The sequence below is a fragment of the Heterocephalus glaber genome, unplaced genomic scaffold (genome assembly GCF_053883595.1).
Source record: "Heterocephalus glaber isolate CG9 unplaced genomic scaffold, H.glaber_assembly_v1.0 deba00001190, whole genome shotgun sequence".
In the NCBI taxonomy this organism is placed as follows: domain Eukaryota; kingdom Metazoa; phylum Chordata; class Mammalia; order Rodentia; family Bathyergidae; genus Heterocephalus; species Heterocephalus glaber.
The window spans coordinates 415,020-431,187 of NW_028258211.1; the positions used below are offsets into that span (position 1 = coordinate 415,020).

At 44.4% G+C, this 16,168-nt stretch overlaps 2 protein-coding genes across 13 annotated transcripts in view; one reads left to right on the forward strand and one right to left on the reverse strand.

The window, feature by feature from the left end:
- Mfsd6 (major facilitator superfamily domain containing 6) overlaps positions 1-5,958 on the forward strand; it is a 67,612-nt gene extending 61,654 nt beyond the window's left edge. For 6 of the 12 annotated variants that reach the window (XM_021247743.2, XM_021247739.2, XM_021247744.2 and 3 more), the window contains exons 5-6: positions 621-719; positions 2,059-4,001. In XM_021247743.2, the coding sequence (XP_021103402.1) occupies positions 621-719; positions 2,059-2,549 (590 nt within the window). In that variant the 3' untranslated portion in view covers positions 2,550-4,001. The other 6 variants (XM_004868974.4, XM_087210720.1, XM_087210721.1 and 3 more) reach the window with 2 other exon arrangements.
- Nemp2 (nuclear envelope integral membrane protein 2) overlaps positions 1-16,168 on the reverse strand; it is a 62,000-nt gene that overhangs the window by 26,204 nt on the left and 19,628 nt on the right. The window contains 6 exon segments of the mRNA XM_087210724.1: positions 1,780-1,856; positions 2,224-2,426; positions 5,640-5,784; positions 11,920-12,205; positions 12,208-12,317; positions 12,809-12,985. Coding sequence (XP_087066850.1) covers positions 12,171-12,205; positions 12,208-12,317; positions 12,809-12,985 — 322 coding nt within the window. The 3' untranslated portion in view covers positions 1,780-1,856; positions 2,224-2,426; positions 5,640-5,784; positions 11,920-12,170.

The following is a 16,168-nucleotide window of genomic DNA, read 5'->3' on the forward strand; positions in this document are numbered from 1 at the left end:
CACGCCTTACACGCCTTGACAGTTTAATGAGAAGAGACACAGATAACCGCCCCGAAGCCGTAAGCTCCCCAGTGAATTAGCACACATGCTTCTGGTTTAAAGCAGGATGCCCAAAACCTGCTGACAGTAACACCAAAGGAAAGAAAATTCACCAGTTATCCCATCAGGAGACTTTGACCCAGGAAAATGTGACCACGCACTGGCTCTGCCTGTGTCAGTACATCTGTGTAACACTGTCAACCTCATCCCATCTCCTTTATGGGAAATACAGGGCTCAGATGGAATTGAGATGATTGTGCGCCAAGGCTCTTGGCTCCTCAGTCACTATGCAGGCCGGGTTGTTTAACAGTGGGTGATGGTGGGCACTGTGAAGGGATTCAGTGACAGTCCTTCCCACATGCCATGCTCTACCAGATCACCAGCGGCACCACAGCACCCCGGGCCCCTGACACTGCTCCAGCCCTGTGCCTTTTCCGCTATACAGAGCTAGCAGAAGGGCACTTTTCTCTGGTTCACTGAAAACTGTGCTTCCTTTGCCCCAAACTTGAGAACGTTGAGTTTTGGAGGACAACCTGCACCTCCTGGAATTTCTCTCTAGCATGTTCTGCTTGTTTTCAAAGGGGCTGCTGCAACCTTCCGGGGAATTGGCATGGCCTGCCTGGTGATCCTCCTGCTCTTTGCCCTGATCCAGTGGCTGGCGGTGCCAGATGAGGAGGAAGGTAAACATTCCCATTCTTTCTTTTTTGGTACCGGGGATCGAACTCGGGTCCTTGCACTTACGCAGCAGGTGGGGAAACCACTGAGCTAAATCCCTGCCCTCCATTATTTCTTTATGGTTCTAATGGATCACACCATTAGGACTCAAACCCCGAGGACTTCTGCATGTGCTCCATGGAAACCCAGTACCTTGGCTAGGTTTTCTCAGTGATGTACCAGTGGACTCGTGTGTGCCACTTACAGAAAAACTACCTACTATGCTGGAAAAAAATATTGGTGGTTGAGTAGCTTGGAGTTTTCTTGTTTTATGATACAAAGTACTAGGGAAGTACTGCTTTAAATTTCCCTGTTTTTTTTTTTTTTTGGTACTGGGAATCGAACTTGGGTCCTTGCGCTTGCGCAGCAGGCAGCGAAACCACTGAACTAAATCCCCAGCCCAAATTTCCCTGGTATTTTAAAAGGATTTCAAACTCAAGTCAAATACACATAAGGTTTCACAGCAGTTTTACTACAGTTGGACCCTTGACTTATGAACTCAATTCATCCTGAGGGCTGGCTGTAATTCAAGTTGGTCAGTGAAGGCTTGGGCTCCTCTACACAGCCTTCAAAGACTCTTTCCTTATACAGGCAGATCTCAGTGTCCTTAGAGAGACACTGCCCAAGATTTCTCAGTTAACCCCACACAGGAAAGGATGTTGTAATGTTCTTTCAGAACTCTTTAAGCGTTAAGTCTGGATCTGAGACCATCTGGAAGCACAAGGGGCTGGCATTTAGGTCGTAGCTCAAGACTTTGGTCATAAGTTAAAACTAAAATTCCGGTCATAACCCAAGTTGTTCATGTGTCAGGCTGGTTGTAACTCGAGGGTCCACTGTACTAAGGATAAGGAATGATATTACTCTCTATGCCTTTACCATTTTTTCAAGAGTCTAAATCTGAAATTTGAAGTTTTCTCAGAGCCACATGTGGCCTTTATTAAAATTATTATAGGAAAGAGAAGTTATGTCAAATATAATGTGTAGATGAGAACAAGACAAATCAACTTTTTAGTGAAAAAGACCCACCAGTGCAATGCACGTATTGCAGCTCAACTCTTTGGTCCCAGCTCATCTTCTTAGGGTGCTCCATCTTTCCGAAGCTTCTGTTAATGAGAAAAACTCACTTGTTGCAGAGATCGATTTTAATCCCAATGAGTTACTCAGAAAAAAAGACCAACACTGATTGTTTTCCACTTTCCAGCCTCCCGAGTAGCTGGGATAACACATGCCTGGCTTATTGTTTTGTACCTCTGTTTAAATATGTAGAAACCCTGAAAAATAATTTAAACATTGTTTTCTCTCCAGACAAAACAATGTTGGCAGAAAGGATTCCTGTTCCCTCCAGTCCTGTTCCCATAGCAACCATCGACTTGGTACAGCAACAGACAGAAGATGTCATGCCACGCGTTGAGCCCAGACTTCCCCCCAAGAAAACCAAGCACCAGGAAGAACAGGAAGATGTGAACAAACCAGCTTGGGGGGTCAGCTCTTCTCCCTGGGTGACCTTCGTCTATGCACTGTACCAAATTAAAGAGATGATGCAGTTGGCAAGAGAAAACCGAGCTTCTGAGATCCAGCCTTTACAGGTAACCTCTGCCCGCTGGGCCAGCAGTACTGTCTTCGCTGAAGACACTCAGTTAATGACTTTTTATCCATCGAGATTTAGTCAAAGTCTGGTGGGAAAAATAGATGCACAGAGAGTTTCAGTACACTGTGATATCTGTGTCCTAGGGCTTTTTACAAGGTCCCTTGGAGGGAAAATTCTGACGTATGAGCTCAGGAAGGCTTCACAATAGGGATCGTAATTCTTAAAATATATAAATAAATAAATTCATTTTAACTTCTTACGAATTTCAGTGTTGATTGATACCAGTTGTAGTGGGAATATATGGTTTTTGTTTTGGGGGACCACACTTATTGATCTAATCCCAGAGTTTTGGTGGGAGTTTTACAGAAAAGAGGAATGCAGTAAATATCCGTTCGATTAGTTAAGTCAGATAGCAACCCGAACTACTGTATAGCTCTGACAGGACATCTGACTCATGGAAGTATGGTTCTGTGGTGGCTACACCTGAAAAATAAAAGTATGTGATTTTCCTTGTTTTGAGAGGAATGAAAAAGCTTGTAATTTATGTGGTCAGAGCGTACTGTGACTTGGGGAAGGAAGGAAGGGTGACTCTTGTGAAAGTCTGGCCGAGGGAATAAACTCACTTCCCCCTTTAAAATGCATCTCTCCCTTTTACTTACTTGATGAGTCACACAAGTTCTATATTTAGGGTAGTTTAAGAGAATCTAGAAGTTAAAAAAAAATGGAGGAAAGACTAAAAATAAAGAGGAAAGAGTAGTTTACATAGTTTCCTTTTTAGAAAGCTCATTGAAGGACCTTAGTTGAATTTATCTGGCCTTTGTAAACTAATGCAAAATCTTCATGTAACTTTAACCCAATCTCATTCTTCAGCCCATGAGTGATCCTCTATTTATCAAGATAATAAACACACGAATACCCTGCCCAGTCCAGAACTAGATGCTGGGGGAGGAGCAGTGGGGGGAAGATTTCAGTGCCTTAGGGCAGGCGTGTGAAGCAGGAGGAAGGATGACGCCCGCTCCTCCAGCAGCAGTGTTTTCCTTTGCACATCCAGCCTTGTCTTCATAGGTCCTTATTAAGCTTATGTAGCATTGAAAACTTCTTTTAAGATTGCTTTTTTACATTTCAGAATCATGAGATTGGAAACCTTTTTCTTTTTGTCTGTCTCTTTTTTGAGTATTCATCTACTGGAAAGTAATGAGTTCTAATTTAGAGGAAAAACGTTTTTTAAAAAATTGTGGTTCCTGACTTGTAAAACCGATACAGCATTTTATAAAAAGGTACTAGAGTGTGTGTATTGTTATCATTAGTTACATAGTGCTAGCTTACATTCCTCTTTTTTCATGCAGATATTGTCTTTTCCTAATTTCTTAGTGCTCATTTTGAAATCTCAGAAATACATTAGGACTCTTAATTACAGGACATTCTGTCCCCAGCTCTCTCCAGGATGAGAATAATCCCTATTTACTTTAATTAGACCAAGTGTCTTCACCTCTTAAATTCTGTGGTCTTGGCAAGAGGCCTCCATTCAGTGACTTGCCATGTGGCTGGGGCATGCAGTAATACTGGAAATGACTTGCCTGGGAGTGCTAGGTATTGGGGTCATAACGTTCCTTTATCCACAAGACACCTCTGCTTATAGTGTTTGTGCTTTTCATGCGGCTCTGGCAGTTGCACATAGGAAAAGAGATGAAAGGTAAGCCATTTTCTCCTTATCCTCTATTACTCGGGCCCTGAAATGGGCACTCCGGTTGACCTTCCTGGGGGTGTTGTGTCTGACTTGAAAACATGCAAAGCGCTGCACTTACTTGCTGTCCCTCACCACTGGGCATCTGTGATTTCCTTCCAGGTGACCAGTGAGAATCAGGAAAGTGCCCCAGCAGGTGCAGCCCGGCATGTTCCTCGCGAGCCCCACTCTGACCCACCTAGAAGCCAGCCATCCCCTGCTGCAGCAGCATCTTGGCTGCAGACCAGCCCTGCCCACCCTGGTGGGGACCCCAGCGGGGACACCGAGGAGCCTTGGGCTCAGCCCACTGCGGAAGGACCCTGAGGGCAACCTGCTCATCCCATGCCTGCATGGAACCGGGCTCCTTGGCTGGGACAGAAGGCGCGGCCCCAACCTGAACACACTGCATATGCTTCTCAATCTCTAAACTCGTTAACGTGACCCGCACACACACACCTGAGCCACAGCACACACATCCCGGCGGAGGGCAGAAGGGAGACGATCAGCAAGGATCTAGGCTGGGCTGGATGGGCAGCAAGGTGCGAACCCCAGTGGCACCAAGTGCAGGGAACACTCGTGTTCGTCTCTGCGTGAATTTCCCTCTTCTGGTTATTTATTCTAATTACTGGCTTCTTCATGCAAACGGGGAAGGATCAGAGTAGATCTATAATTTTGCTTCTCTTGAAGAGAACCATTTAAAAATTATAAACATATTTAAAAAGTAACCAGGTGAAAGTTAGTAGATGCTTTTTGTTTTGAAAAAAGCTAATGTTTCGTTATAAACCCTGCATATCCCTAGCAAATATATTTTTATATATGTATGGTATATAATGAAAATAGTCATACTGAGCAGCAACAGCTGTTACCAACTACTGCAAGCTAAGCTGAGCTTTAAAAATGCCTTTTGTTTTAAACTGGATTTCAGAATGACTAGAAAAGAGGAATTATTTTTAGAAAAAAGAAAAAAGTAAAAACCAACCAATTCAGTATCCTGCAGCTTGACGGAGAAGGGTTTACAGAGTATGGTGATACTGTAATAGCCTTGATCACTATTTGCTGTTTTATAGTGATTTGGGCTCTACTTAGTTGATGGAATAAAACAAAAATCACTAAGTTCCAAAGGGTTCCTTTACTTAAGCAGTACTATTTACAAAGAACAGTATAAGATTTAAGTGCCTGGGGGAACCATATGATTTTTTAAAATTCTGTAATGGGTCAGTTTTGTTTGTGAGGTGGTAAATAGGCAACCAGGCATGGGAAGGATGGGAATAAGTACTTTCTAATGACTGAAGAAATAAATCTCAGTATATTCTTTCCTAAGAAGATGCTGTCGGACACTGGACAGTTTGGATTCGGGTACGGAGCTTGCATATTACAACTGCAGTCAGAACAGTGGCTGGGTGAATCACATGGAAAGCTTGCTGCTAAGAGTGAAAGGGGAGGTTAAGGGGAGGCATGGGGAGGGCCGTGGAAAAGGAATCGCTGCTTTAGCTGAATGAAGGTCAATGGTACCATGCATAATAGCTGTGGAGGAGCCTAAAACAGAGGAAGAGCAGTCAGAAATGAGCAACTCACTTTAGCCTCTGGCCATGCTTAGACGAGATCAGTTGTAAAGAGAGGCTTGTCCATGACAGCTCCCCTGGATACTGCATCTGGGAGAAATCCTATGCTTGCTTGGATATCTGGCTTCACCACAAAACACAGCCTACAGATAAAGTAACTGAAAGAAAAGAATTAAGCAAATAGTTATTTTTGCACTTGAACTGAAACGTACTGTACTGTAAATTATCGTGACTCATTTTAAGTGACCTTTAAAATCAGATGTATTTATTATCCTTGTGTAATTACTGAAATAAAGTAGTGGGTGATGGGCTGAACCTCACCTGTGAATGTACAGTATGTGACTCTGTGAAGCTGACTGTAGGAAGTCAAAACTTCATATTTTATCTTGTGTTTACAATTCTCTGAAAAGCCTGCTGTTTTGGAAATGCACAGTGGACATGTTGAAATAAAAATAAATGCCATTTTAAAATATTTCTTAAATGATAAAGATGTGGGCAAACAAGTGAAAGTCCTTACTCTGTCATGAATGAGACCAAACTCAACATGCCTTTGCGATGAGGTGTTTGTTATGAAAACTGGCCCAATAATGCAGTAATTGCCAGCCTTCTGAACTGACACCTTCATGAGTTTGTGGACCTTGTGACTTCTTCCTGTGCTCAACATGCCACATGCCACTTGGAGAAATACTAAAGTGAGTTCAGATTAAATCTTGCTTGGAGAACTTTTTAGCCCCTCTTGAGATCCAAGAAATATTTAGGGGTGTCACAGAGCTCAGGCTGATAATCACTGCCTTAATGACTTATTTTCCTACTTTTTCCTGTGATTGTAGAAATAGTAAATTACCCCAGAGTGTTGAGTTTGTGTGGGTCCAAAGAGGCTAATTGCTAATTATTAAACTGTTCTTACAGCCTTAAGCAGAAGAATAGATTAAATACATTCCAGTAGGCAGTGTACCTCCTGGAAAGCCTATGGCACTCAGAAGAACAGTGCTGCTTTACCAGGCCATCAGTGCCGCCAGGGCACATGAAGCAGAGTTGGCTGGAAGCTGCTTCTGGGTTTACAGTTCCTTCCAGTGCTGCTGGGGAGTTGGGGGCACTGCTTACTCAATACTCCTCTCAACCAACTAGGAGTTGAGCAGTGAATTTGGGAAAGGGGACCACACCTGTGGTCACTGAGTGTGCTGATGAGATTGTTCTAGCTTTACAAGAAGCCCAGGTGGTACCTGTCACTGTCCCCAGTGACAGGTAAAATGAGGATTCAGAAGCTAACAGAGCTTAGGTCAGTGGTGGTGAACTATGGCATGCATGCTGTGGAGCAGCAGGCTGTTTGTATCATTGAAAGCTCTGAGAGGTTTGCCATCACTGGCTTAGGTTAGAGAATCACAAAGCTGGGATTCAAACTCAAGTTCTCCTGATACCAAAGGCCTGGTCTGCCCAGCACCTTCCTCTGTCCCAGGAGACAGGGCAGCCATTCCCTGGTTCTGTTGCGGTAGAGCAAACCCTAAGGCCACCCTGGCCGGAACTGTCCCATAGATGCCTCAGACAGGTGTGTGGTTATATTCTATTTAGGGTTTCTGGGCACTCCAGCACTTTCAAATTTCTGACGCTTTGTTAATGGTGATAATCCCAGACCTTCAATGCTGTGCAGGTGACAGGCTTGGCAGCTCTGCAGAGAAAAGCTGGAGGTGGAAAGGGACCCTAAGACCAGTGCCCCTGGAATCGGAAGGGCAGACAGATGTGTCACAGCTCAGCATCCTGGGGCAGCAGCCTGGAGAACAGCACTGTCTGGGCCAACTTCCGAGAATGGAAATTCTCTGTGCAGTCCAATATGGCGGCCATGAGCCACATGCAGCCACGCGTCTCTTGAGATATGGGTAAGTGCATCTGAGCACTTAATTTCTAACTTTGAATGGCCACATGGGGCTCAGGGCTACCATAGTGGACAGCACAGGTATGGAGATCACCTGTGGGAGACCTCTGGGCCACAGTTTCCTCAACTTCTGTGTGAGAAGCTGGACTCTAATAGTGTGTGAAGATGAGGGTATGCTTGTGATGGAGGTGACCCATAGGGATCAAAAAAGGTTTTTCATTCAGAAGCTCGTCAGCCTTTTTTGTGCATCAGAACAAAACAGGCTCCGTGTGGAGCCCCAGACCACTCCTGTGTATTTAAGAACACCAGACTCCAGAACTCCAAACCATCAGGCAGTTGGGAGACTGATGCTTGGATGGGGACAGAAAAAGGGGTGAGCAGTGAAGAGTGGTTTCTCCAGTGAGAAAGTATCAGACTGTCTGCTGGCACAAGCTGTGGCTTTAAGGGAAGGAACTGGAAACACTGCTCTCTGGGATGGGAAAATGTGAGCCAGTCCGGGTGGGTACCCAACTCACCCAGCTCCCATCTGCCCCCTGTAGCTCCAGGAAAGCCCCAGTTCTCACGTGGCAACTCAGGGACCTCTGTAGGCTTATGGCTGGGAAGGTGAGCGCTGGAGCATCTGAGCCTCAGGCCACCTCTGCAGTGGAGGTAATTTTAGTGTCTGTTTTATAGGTTGTTCTGATGCTTACCTGACACCGTGCCTGTGCATAAATGCCTGGATATAGTTGTGTGGCAAAGGGCCCCTGCAAGAGCAGTGCTGTCTCTTTCCCAACCAGAGCCTCGATCTGAGTGTTTTGTTGACATTTGAGTTTATAAGCATTCCATACAAACTGAAGTGCCTGCGAAATATACTGTGCAATAAACCTTTCAGTTCCAATATGTACTGTAAACACTAAGTGGCTGGAGATGTGACTTGATTGAGAAATAAAATTGATCAAAACATAAGTTGAAGAAGATAAAAAAAGATAAGTAACAATTCCTTAACAAACAAGGCCTGCAGAGAGCCTGTAAGAGCTGTTCCGTAATTTCCATTTTCTCTTTCTCTGAAGTATCAACAAAAGCAATAAATGTTGATACTATCTTCTTCTTTTGACCACTAATTTAAAAAAAAATCTAAAAAACTGCTTCCAAATTCTTTAAATAATAAAAGAAGCTATCCCACTGAAAGCATCTTCCAAGACTGATCCTGGTAAGTATGCCCATCCCAAATTGCTGGTGACCTATGAAGACACGTGCCACGCCTAAAGGTCATACCTAAAACCATGTAAAGTTACCTTAGAAAGATGGTATGACTCTTAGGCCAGAGAAAGGCTTGACGATTTTAACAGCCCTGAGTAAACATGCCTGCTGAAAGGGGGTAGGGTGCTGGGTCAAGAATAAAGATGGAAAACCAGCGGTCACAGAGGAGGTCGCTGGCAGGCTGTGGACGAAGGCAGGGGTGGCTCCGCCACAGACTGGGTGTCTCATCCCAGCAGCGAGCCTGTCTCACCAAGAGTGTTTGCAGTGGACTCTGGCCTCGTGACATCAAACAAGTGGACTGTAAAAAAACTCTTCACCCTTTCCGTTTACCAAGGAAGCTTCTTCTGACTTGACCCCACATAAATCTGCCTTCTGCAAATGTGCCAGGCTGCCAAGGCATGCAATTTTATCCTCATGCCAGTTATATTTTCGACTGTGAATCACTAAATGGACGGACTAAATCGTTAAACTGGCTAACAGGAGACAGATCTTAAAGAACAATGGCAGAAATCAGACTTTTGAGTCAAGACGGCCCAGGGTCACCCACTGGCTACCTCATCAGTGCCACTGCACGCGGCAAGGACTCAGAAAGCAGCTTGCTCCTGGGTCATCTAAAAGTACCTCTTTCAACTGCAGGCTTCACCAAAATCCCAACACCATTCCTATTATCTACGCACAGGAGCCTGCTCAAGAAGAAAAAGCTAATTTAAACAAATGCACATCTCCAATTCTGGGGCCTAGTCACACAGATTAATGTCAGGTCCTGTTTTTCCTCTTGGCATCATTTCAAGGTCTTAATTCATCTGTATGTTTGGATACATCGAGGCAATCCATCATCTACTCCAAACCTTGTAAACTCTACAATCTTTTAAATTTCCAGATTTAAAAAAAGGCCATAAATTCAAATAATGTCCTAAATGTCAGATGGACACTCCCCTGTAATTCAACCTGAAGTATTGGCAAATTATATAACAAATTCACAAAGCATTTTTGTGATATGTAAAATGTTTTTAAAACCGCCTTAAAATAACATTTGAATGATATGATTGTCTAAGCATGGCCACCCACGCTCTGTGTCACCCACACATGCGGTGTCAAACAGTCCAATTTGCTAACAACGGCAGGCTTTTGTGAGGCACCTAGTGTAAGGAAGAACACGGCAAAGGGTTCGTTCTGCCCTGAACTCCACACCTATGGTGGTGGGGAGCACGAAGCCAGCTTCCGCCCAAGGGGGGACACTGCCGTCTGACTGCATCGTCCCTTAAAGTGCTTAAAGACCTTTAACAGGACAGAGAAAGGGAAGGAAAGAGAAAACGAGGAAGGGAGGAAGCAAGGAGGGGAAAATCTGCGCATCACTTGATGGGGATTTGAGTTTGATCAGTTCTATATTAAAGCTGAAATAAAACAACAACTTAGACACCAAGCAACATCACCAGTAATGCCTTTAATTGTTCAGCTTCTCATGGTACTCAAGTAACAGAAACAGACAAATCCGTGATTTCCTCTCAAAACAAACATGAGAAATGAGATCCTGGCAGTGTTCTCTTCTCTTTCGCAGGCTGTTCTGATCATGATGTCACCGGCCAGGGGCCCAAGGAGCTGTCCCCTCCCTCGGATGCTCACGTTACACCCACCATGTGGGTGGCAGACTCCTTTCAGGAGACGAGCTGGGTGAGCACACTGCCCTACCTCATACACTAACATCACCAATAAATAGTTATAAAAAGTAAAAATCAGATTCAACTGTCACAGAAGTAATCAGAGCTGCTGCTTGCGCCATCATCATAAAAGTGAATGGAAGCTACGCTTTGATCGTTTAACATCAGTCTACATAAAGGCTCCAAGTGAATTTAGTGGTTTACAAAAAAAGCCAGGCTCCTGACATTAAAAGAGGTCTTGCAAAAGCACATCTGTAAAAACTGACATATGGCTTCAAAAGAAACACCATTTGAAAATCAACCTAGCAAGTTCTCACTGAGCAGCTGCACTCTACCACACAGGGTAAAGAAGTTCTGCTAATGGCCCAGGGACTTAGCTCAGTGGTTCTGGCGCCCGCCTCAAAAGCACAACGTCCTGAGTTCAATCCTCGGGTCCAAAACAAAAAAAAGAAGTTCTACTAAATCTGGCTCAGGGAATCCAGTCCCCAAATTCTCTTGGTCCCTCCCCCATGATCCGTAATAAAAGGAACTCCTCGTCCTTTATGATCGCATCAGAAAAACACCTGGGTTGGATTCTCAGAGAATCAATTCAGCAACATCTTTGCGCTTGGATTATTCTGCTGTGTTCAAACTGCAGACCTCTACTTTGGCCTCCTTCCCTCTGGGTCGGATCTCAGTCCTTATTTCACTTGCGTTTAACATCAGGAATCAAGAAACAAAACAGACTTGTGTAAAAAGTATCACAGGTCTGTTTTGTAGGACATCATTATAAACATAAATAATTTTTTTAAAATGACTCAAAATGTCACAAAAGGTTAAATGCCTTCCATTTCAATATATAAAAAATAATTACAATTTCTGGTCCTTATAAATGTATATGGAAGTCCTATCAGAACTTTAAAATATAATCTTAGGAAACGTTTCTTTTTATCACAGTTATTAAATAGCCAGGTGGGCACTGTTGAAAAATAAAAAATCAAAAGGAAGCCAACACAGCGCAACCTTAGGAGTAGGGTTGGCCCTCAGCATGGGTCTCAGGGAGGCTTCTTTCTCCCTGAGCCAAGGGACAGACACCCCAGGGCTGGAGCTCTAGCAGCACTGCCTCTGCTTAGCTCTGTGCTCTTGGACCAGTCTTTTAACCTCCCCACACTGCAGTTCTGCCAGTAAGCACTTTTTCCAGTCACGTGTTCCGAAGAATATTAATTTCATTAAAAAGGGTTCCATGGTCAAATTCAGTCAGAAACTCTGCATGATTTTTCCCTTTTAGGAGAGTCACAGTGTACACCAGCATCAGAAAGGCTCTGAGAAGTCCTGCAGTATATTCGATTAACCTTGATCAATCTCAGCTGACCTCAGATCCCTTTCTGGCTCATGTTAGTACTCTGAAAAACCCTGAAACAGCGTAACTCCAGTCTCTGCCAGCACTGATACTGATGAGATGTAAGGAGAGTAACGCAGTCTTGTGACACTGGTTCAGGGGATTAAGAGGATTAGTGCCTCGTGTTACCTAGGCACCCGTCACTTACTGGTTCCTTGAAGAGCAACATGATTTCCTTGTTCCTAATGAAAGCCTTCATCGAAGCAAGCGGTAATGGCTGTCACAGAAGCGTGGTGCCCACCTACAGTACAGGAGGTAGCAGAACCTGCCAGGAATACCAAGCTCCCTTCAGTAAGAGCCATCTTCCTTTCCAGTTGGCTTATTTTTCTCTACAGCTGCTGTCAGAGTAGCTCTGGTCAATTGTATCAAGCCCCTTGCCCCGTGCCTGTGTCCTGGTTCTCAGTGAGGTCCACTTGCAGGGAGACAGTCAGGGGCGGGTTAAAAAGCTGCTCCTCCAAGAAGGCACCCCCCAGGCCATACTGCTCTTCATGCAGACTCATTTCCTTAGGCAACAAGTGGCTCGATCCAAGAACAAAGTCTGCAAATCTAATAACAATTGTTTTGTTCTTAAAGTTTTGTTAGCACGGAAAGGTTTATTTGGGAAGATAATATGTGCCCTTGCTACTTATCCCCTTTAATGAAATTTGACTTTGTTTTGATAGAGGATGGCACTTCTACTCCGGGTATAAAGGAGGAATGGCAGATGTGACCGCCATCAGGGAAGGGAGAAGGAAACAGGCAGCCAAATGTACCCACTCTTGTCTGCTAATTCCTTCTCGTCTCTCTAGTTTTTAGATGTTGAGATTTATCATTCATTATTTTAGTGTCAATACCTCACATAAGATCAGTACACTCCGGCAGATCAATATTAACTTAGACATTAGCTGTCCTACTGCAAGGCCAGGGTACTGAAGAAAAGAACTTCTGACAACTTCGGCATCATTTGCTTCTAAGCTGAAGTACCTGTCCCACAACACTGTACTGTTTTCAGAATAGTCCAAAGTCAAGCCATGCTGGAGCAGCTGAGCAGGACTTACTTCTTAGGATCCTGGAGTCTGGAGATGGGCAGCCACGTCGGGAAGCCGGGCTGGCGGCAGGCCTGGCGCAGGTCCTCCAGACCTCGGGCTGTTTCGACCTCAGTCTGCTCCCTGTACTCGTCTTCAGTGAGGTGTTTAGCCACTGGCCACTCCAGTGCAAGCCACTGCTTCACTCTCCTGAAACAAGTGGCATTTGGTTGCTAGCTTCCTGCCCAAGTCAATACTTAGGATTTATAAAATACTCCTTTCAGACAGTAAGAGTAATACTGCTTAGCTTCTTGAATGTCACACCTACACTTTCCACTGTCATTACTGTAACCACTACGACTGAGACCTAGAGGATGTACAGTTGGGCCTAATTCAGGCCTCCCTGATTCCTGCTAATGTAAATAATGTTCTGAGGCCTTTGAGAATCAAGTTCGGACAGAGACATTTATTGTGCTTTTCTTCCTCAGTGATTTCTAATCCCAAAATCAGATAAAAGTCTGACTTCTTTATGCTTGGCCTGCTGGTTTTCTTGGGCACGAACTGACAAGCTGCTGAGATATCCTTTTATGGGGACCCAGCACGATGCACGCTTGCCACTTCTCTAGTCCAGGAAGCTGGATTTGTGGAAAATCACTTCCACCTAGTGGTGGTGCTTCTGACTGATCCTAGAGAGAAAGAGTAAATACCATACAAAAGTCTTTTATGTACCATAATTTATATTAGTTCTTATACTATATGCTGACAGGCTCATGGTTGGAATTTTTTTTCCAACCTAGAAAGTCTTAAACCTCATAAAATGCAGGTATCTAAAACTTAGGAATATAAGAATCTCATAAAAAAGAATAATGATGATAAAGTTTTAGAAACATTTATATTTATCAGTGAGTGTAAAAAAAGTTTTGGGTTAGTATTAAAGCTAATATAACCAGAGATTTCCAAATGTGAATAAGCATCTGAATGACCGGGTGGTTTTTAAAACATGTATATTTTCTTGAGGGTCAGGACTTCAAAAATCTAAGAGCATCTAAGGTTGAGGTGCCAGTTGGGGATGGACTGACGGATGCTACCTCCATCTCCTCTGAATCCTCCGCCTGGTCTCCCTGGAGGAAAGCCCTGGTCTCTGAGCCAGAAGTCTGGGGCCCCACCCTGGCTTTGAGGTTTACTAACTGCAATTCTTTAATGTCCTGAGCCTCACTTTTCTCATTTAAAAATAATGAAAGCAGGAGCCAGGGATTTAGCTCAGTGGTTCTGCTGCCTGCCTCACAAGTGCAAGGTCCTGAGTTCAATCCCCGGTACCAAATAATAATGATGATGATGATGATGATGAAAGCAGTAAGATCTACCTCGTTGTCTTAGTTACTTTTCTCATCGCTAAGGCAAAACACTCAGCACCCAAAGTTAAAGGAGGAAAAGTTTATTTAGCTCACAGGTTGCAGAACTTCAGCCCATAGTTGGCTGGCTCCAAGCACAGCGGCATGACAGAGGAGAAACAGCTTATGGCATGGCAGGCAGAAGGCAGCAGGCACCAAGCAGCCACAGGAAAGCAAGCCTCCCTTCCCCTTCTATCCCATCCAAGCTACAAGTCCACCCAGAGTGGCCTTCCCATTATCCAGACCCAGAACTATGCTAAACCAATCAGTGGACTAATTTAGTAATCACGCACCTTAATCTCAATATCACACACCCTAGATCAGTGGTGGCAAACCTATGGCATGTATGTTATTTGTTTTTCTTTTAAGACAAAAGACGTTAATGTATGAGTTGTTTGTCTAAACTGACACCTCAGTATTCTTGGGCCAAGGATTTAGCTCAGTGATTTCGCTGCCTGCTGCACAACTGCAAGGACCCGAGTTCAATCCCCGGTACCAAAAAAATAAAAATAAAAAATAAAAAATAAAACCTCCGTATTCAGGTTTAATTGCAGTGCTGGGAATAAATAAGTGGGTTTGGGGACTCACCTGTGAAAGGCTACCATCACTGCTCTAGATCCAGCCAGCTCTAAAAAGCCCCAGCTATGAGTGCACGAGGCTCTAGATACTAGCCAGAACACTCATGAAGTCACTGCACAGATTAAATGAGATTTGTGTGGCTTAGAGTTACAAGGTGGGTGTTCAATAAGGACAATCTAAAGATAGTAAAATATATGGAAGCAGCTCTTTGCAAACTAGAACGTACTACACAAAATCAAGATATTATTTCTCTGGTTTATTAACCTATGAGCTTCTGTTTTATTCCTCGTTCATCATATAATTATTCACTAGCAAAATTTAAAATTGAGGGAGTTATAGTACATTTTGATTATTATGGAATGCACAGCAAACACAGAAAAGAACCACTGTGCAGGTGACAGGACCTGCTTGGCTCTTAGCAGAGCAGTTGAACAGTTAAAGAGGAGGAGGAAGGAATTCTGTCCTGAGTCCCTTGGGCCACAGCCTGGCAAAGGATCCAGGGCCTGGAGGATGAGGGTGGCCAGCCCTCTCCAGCAGAAGGACTCTGGGACCACTCAGGGTCCACCCCTCTGACTGGCACTGGTGTCTTCCAGCCTCACCACCAGCTTCTGTGTACACGCCCTGGCCCGTCAACTGGTGCATTTTCAACCCTGTGACACTGCTGTGCAGTCACCAGATCCATAAACTACCTGTTACCATAGAGTCTCTTGGTTCATGGCCAAATCACTCCCCTTCCAGCACAGGTCTCACTGCCTGTTAAGGTGCAGCTCTAGAGTGGCCCCCAAAGTCCCATGTGTCCAGAGGTGAGCTTGTGGAGGTGACCGGATCAAGAGGGAACTGTACTCCACAGTGGACTGATGAGTTCAGAGCTCAATGTGCTCTTAGGAGTGGGGGCTGGTTGCAGATGGGTCACTGGGGGAGTGACCTGAAAGGGTGTCTTCATCCCCAGCTCTTCTTCTCTCTCCTTCCCAGCTGCCATGTGTCCGACAGTTTTACTCAGCCATCCTTTCCCACTGTGCCATTTCTGCCCTGGAGCCAACCAACCATGGACTGAACCCTTTGAAAACCGTGAGCCTAAAGAAACTTCTCTTCCTTTAAGTTGTGGGTGTCAGGTACCACATCCCAGTGGTAGGAAAGTGACTACTACACTGCCCTGTTTGGGTCCTTATCCATGCTTGTCCAGATGATTGTGGCATCTGAGGCTAGGTCTCCTCTTACAGAGGTCTCCCTTACCACCCATCTCCTGTATGAGAAGACAGAGGGACCACATTCCACTGGCTCTTCAATGTTCATGGTCTCTGATTTGATTTCTGTTTGTTGAATGTATTTTAAATTTTGATTAGATGAGTTGCCAACATTTAAAAACCATTAGGATTCACATTCTAATCCAAATTCATGTTTCTAGTTTTCTAGAAAATCAGAT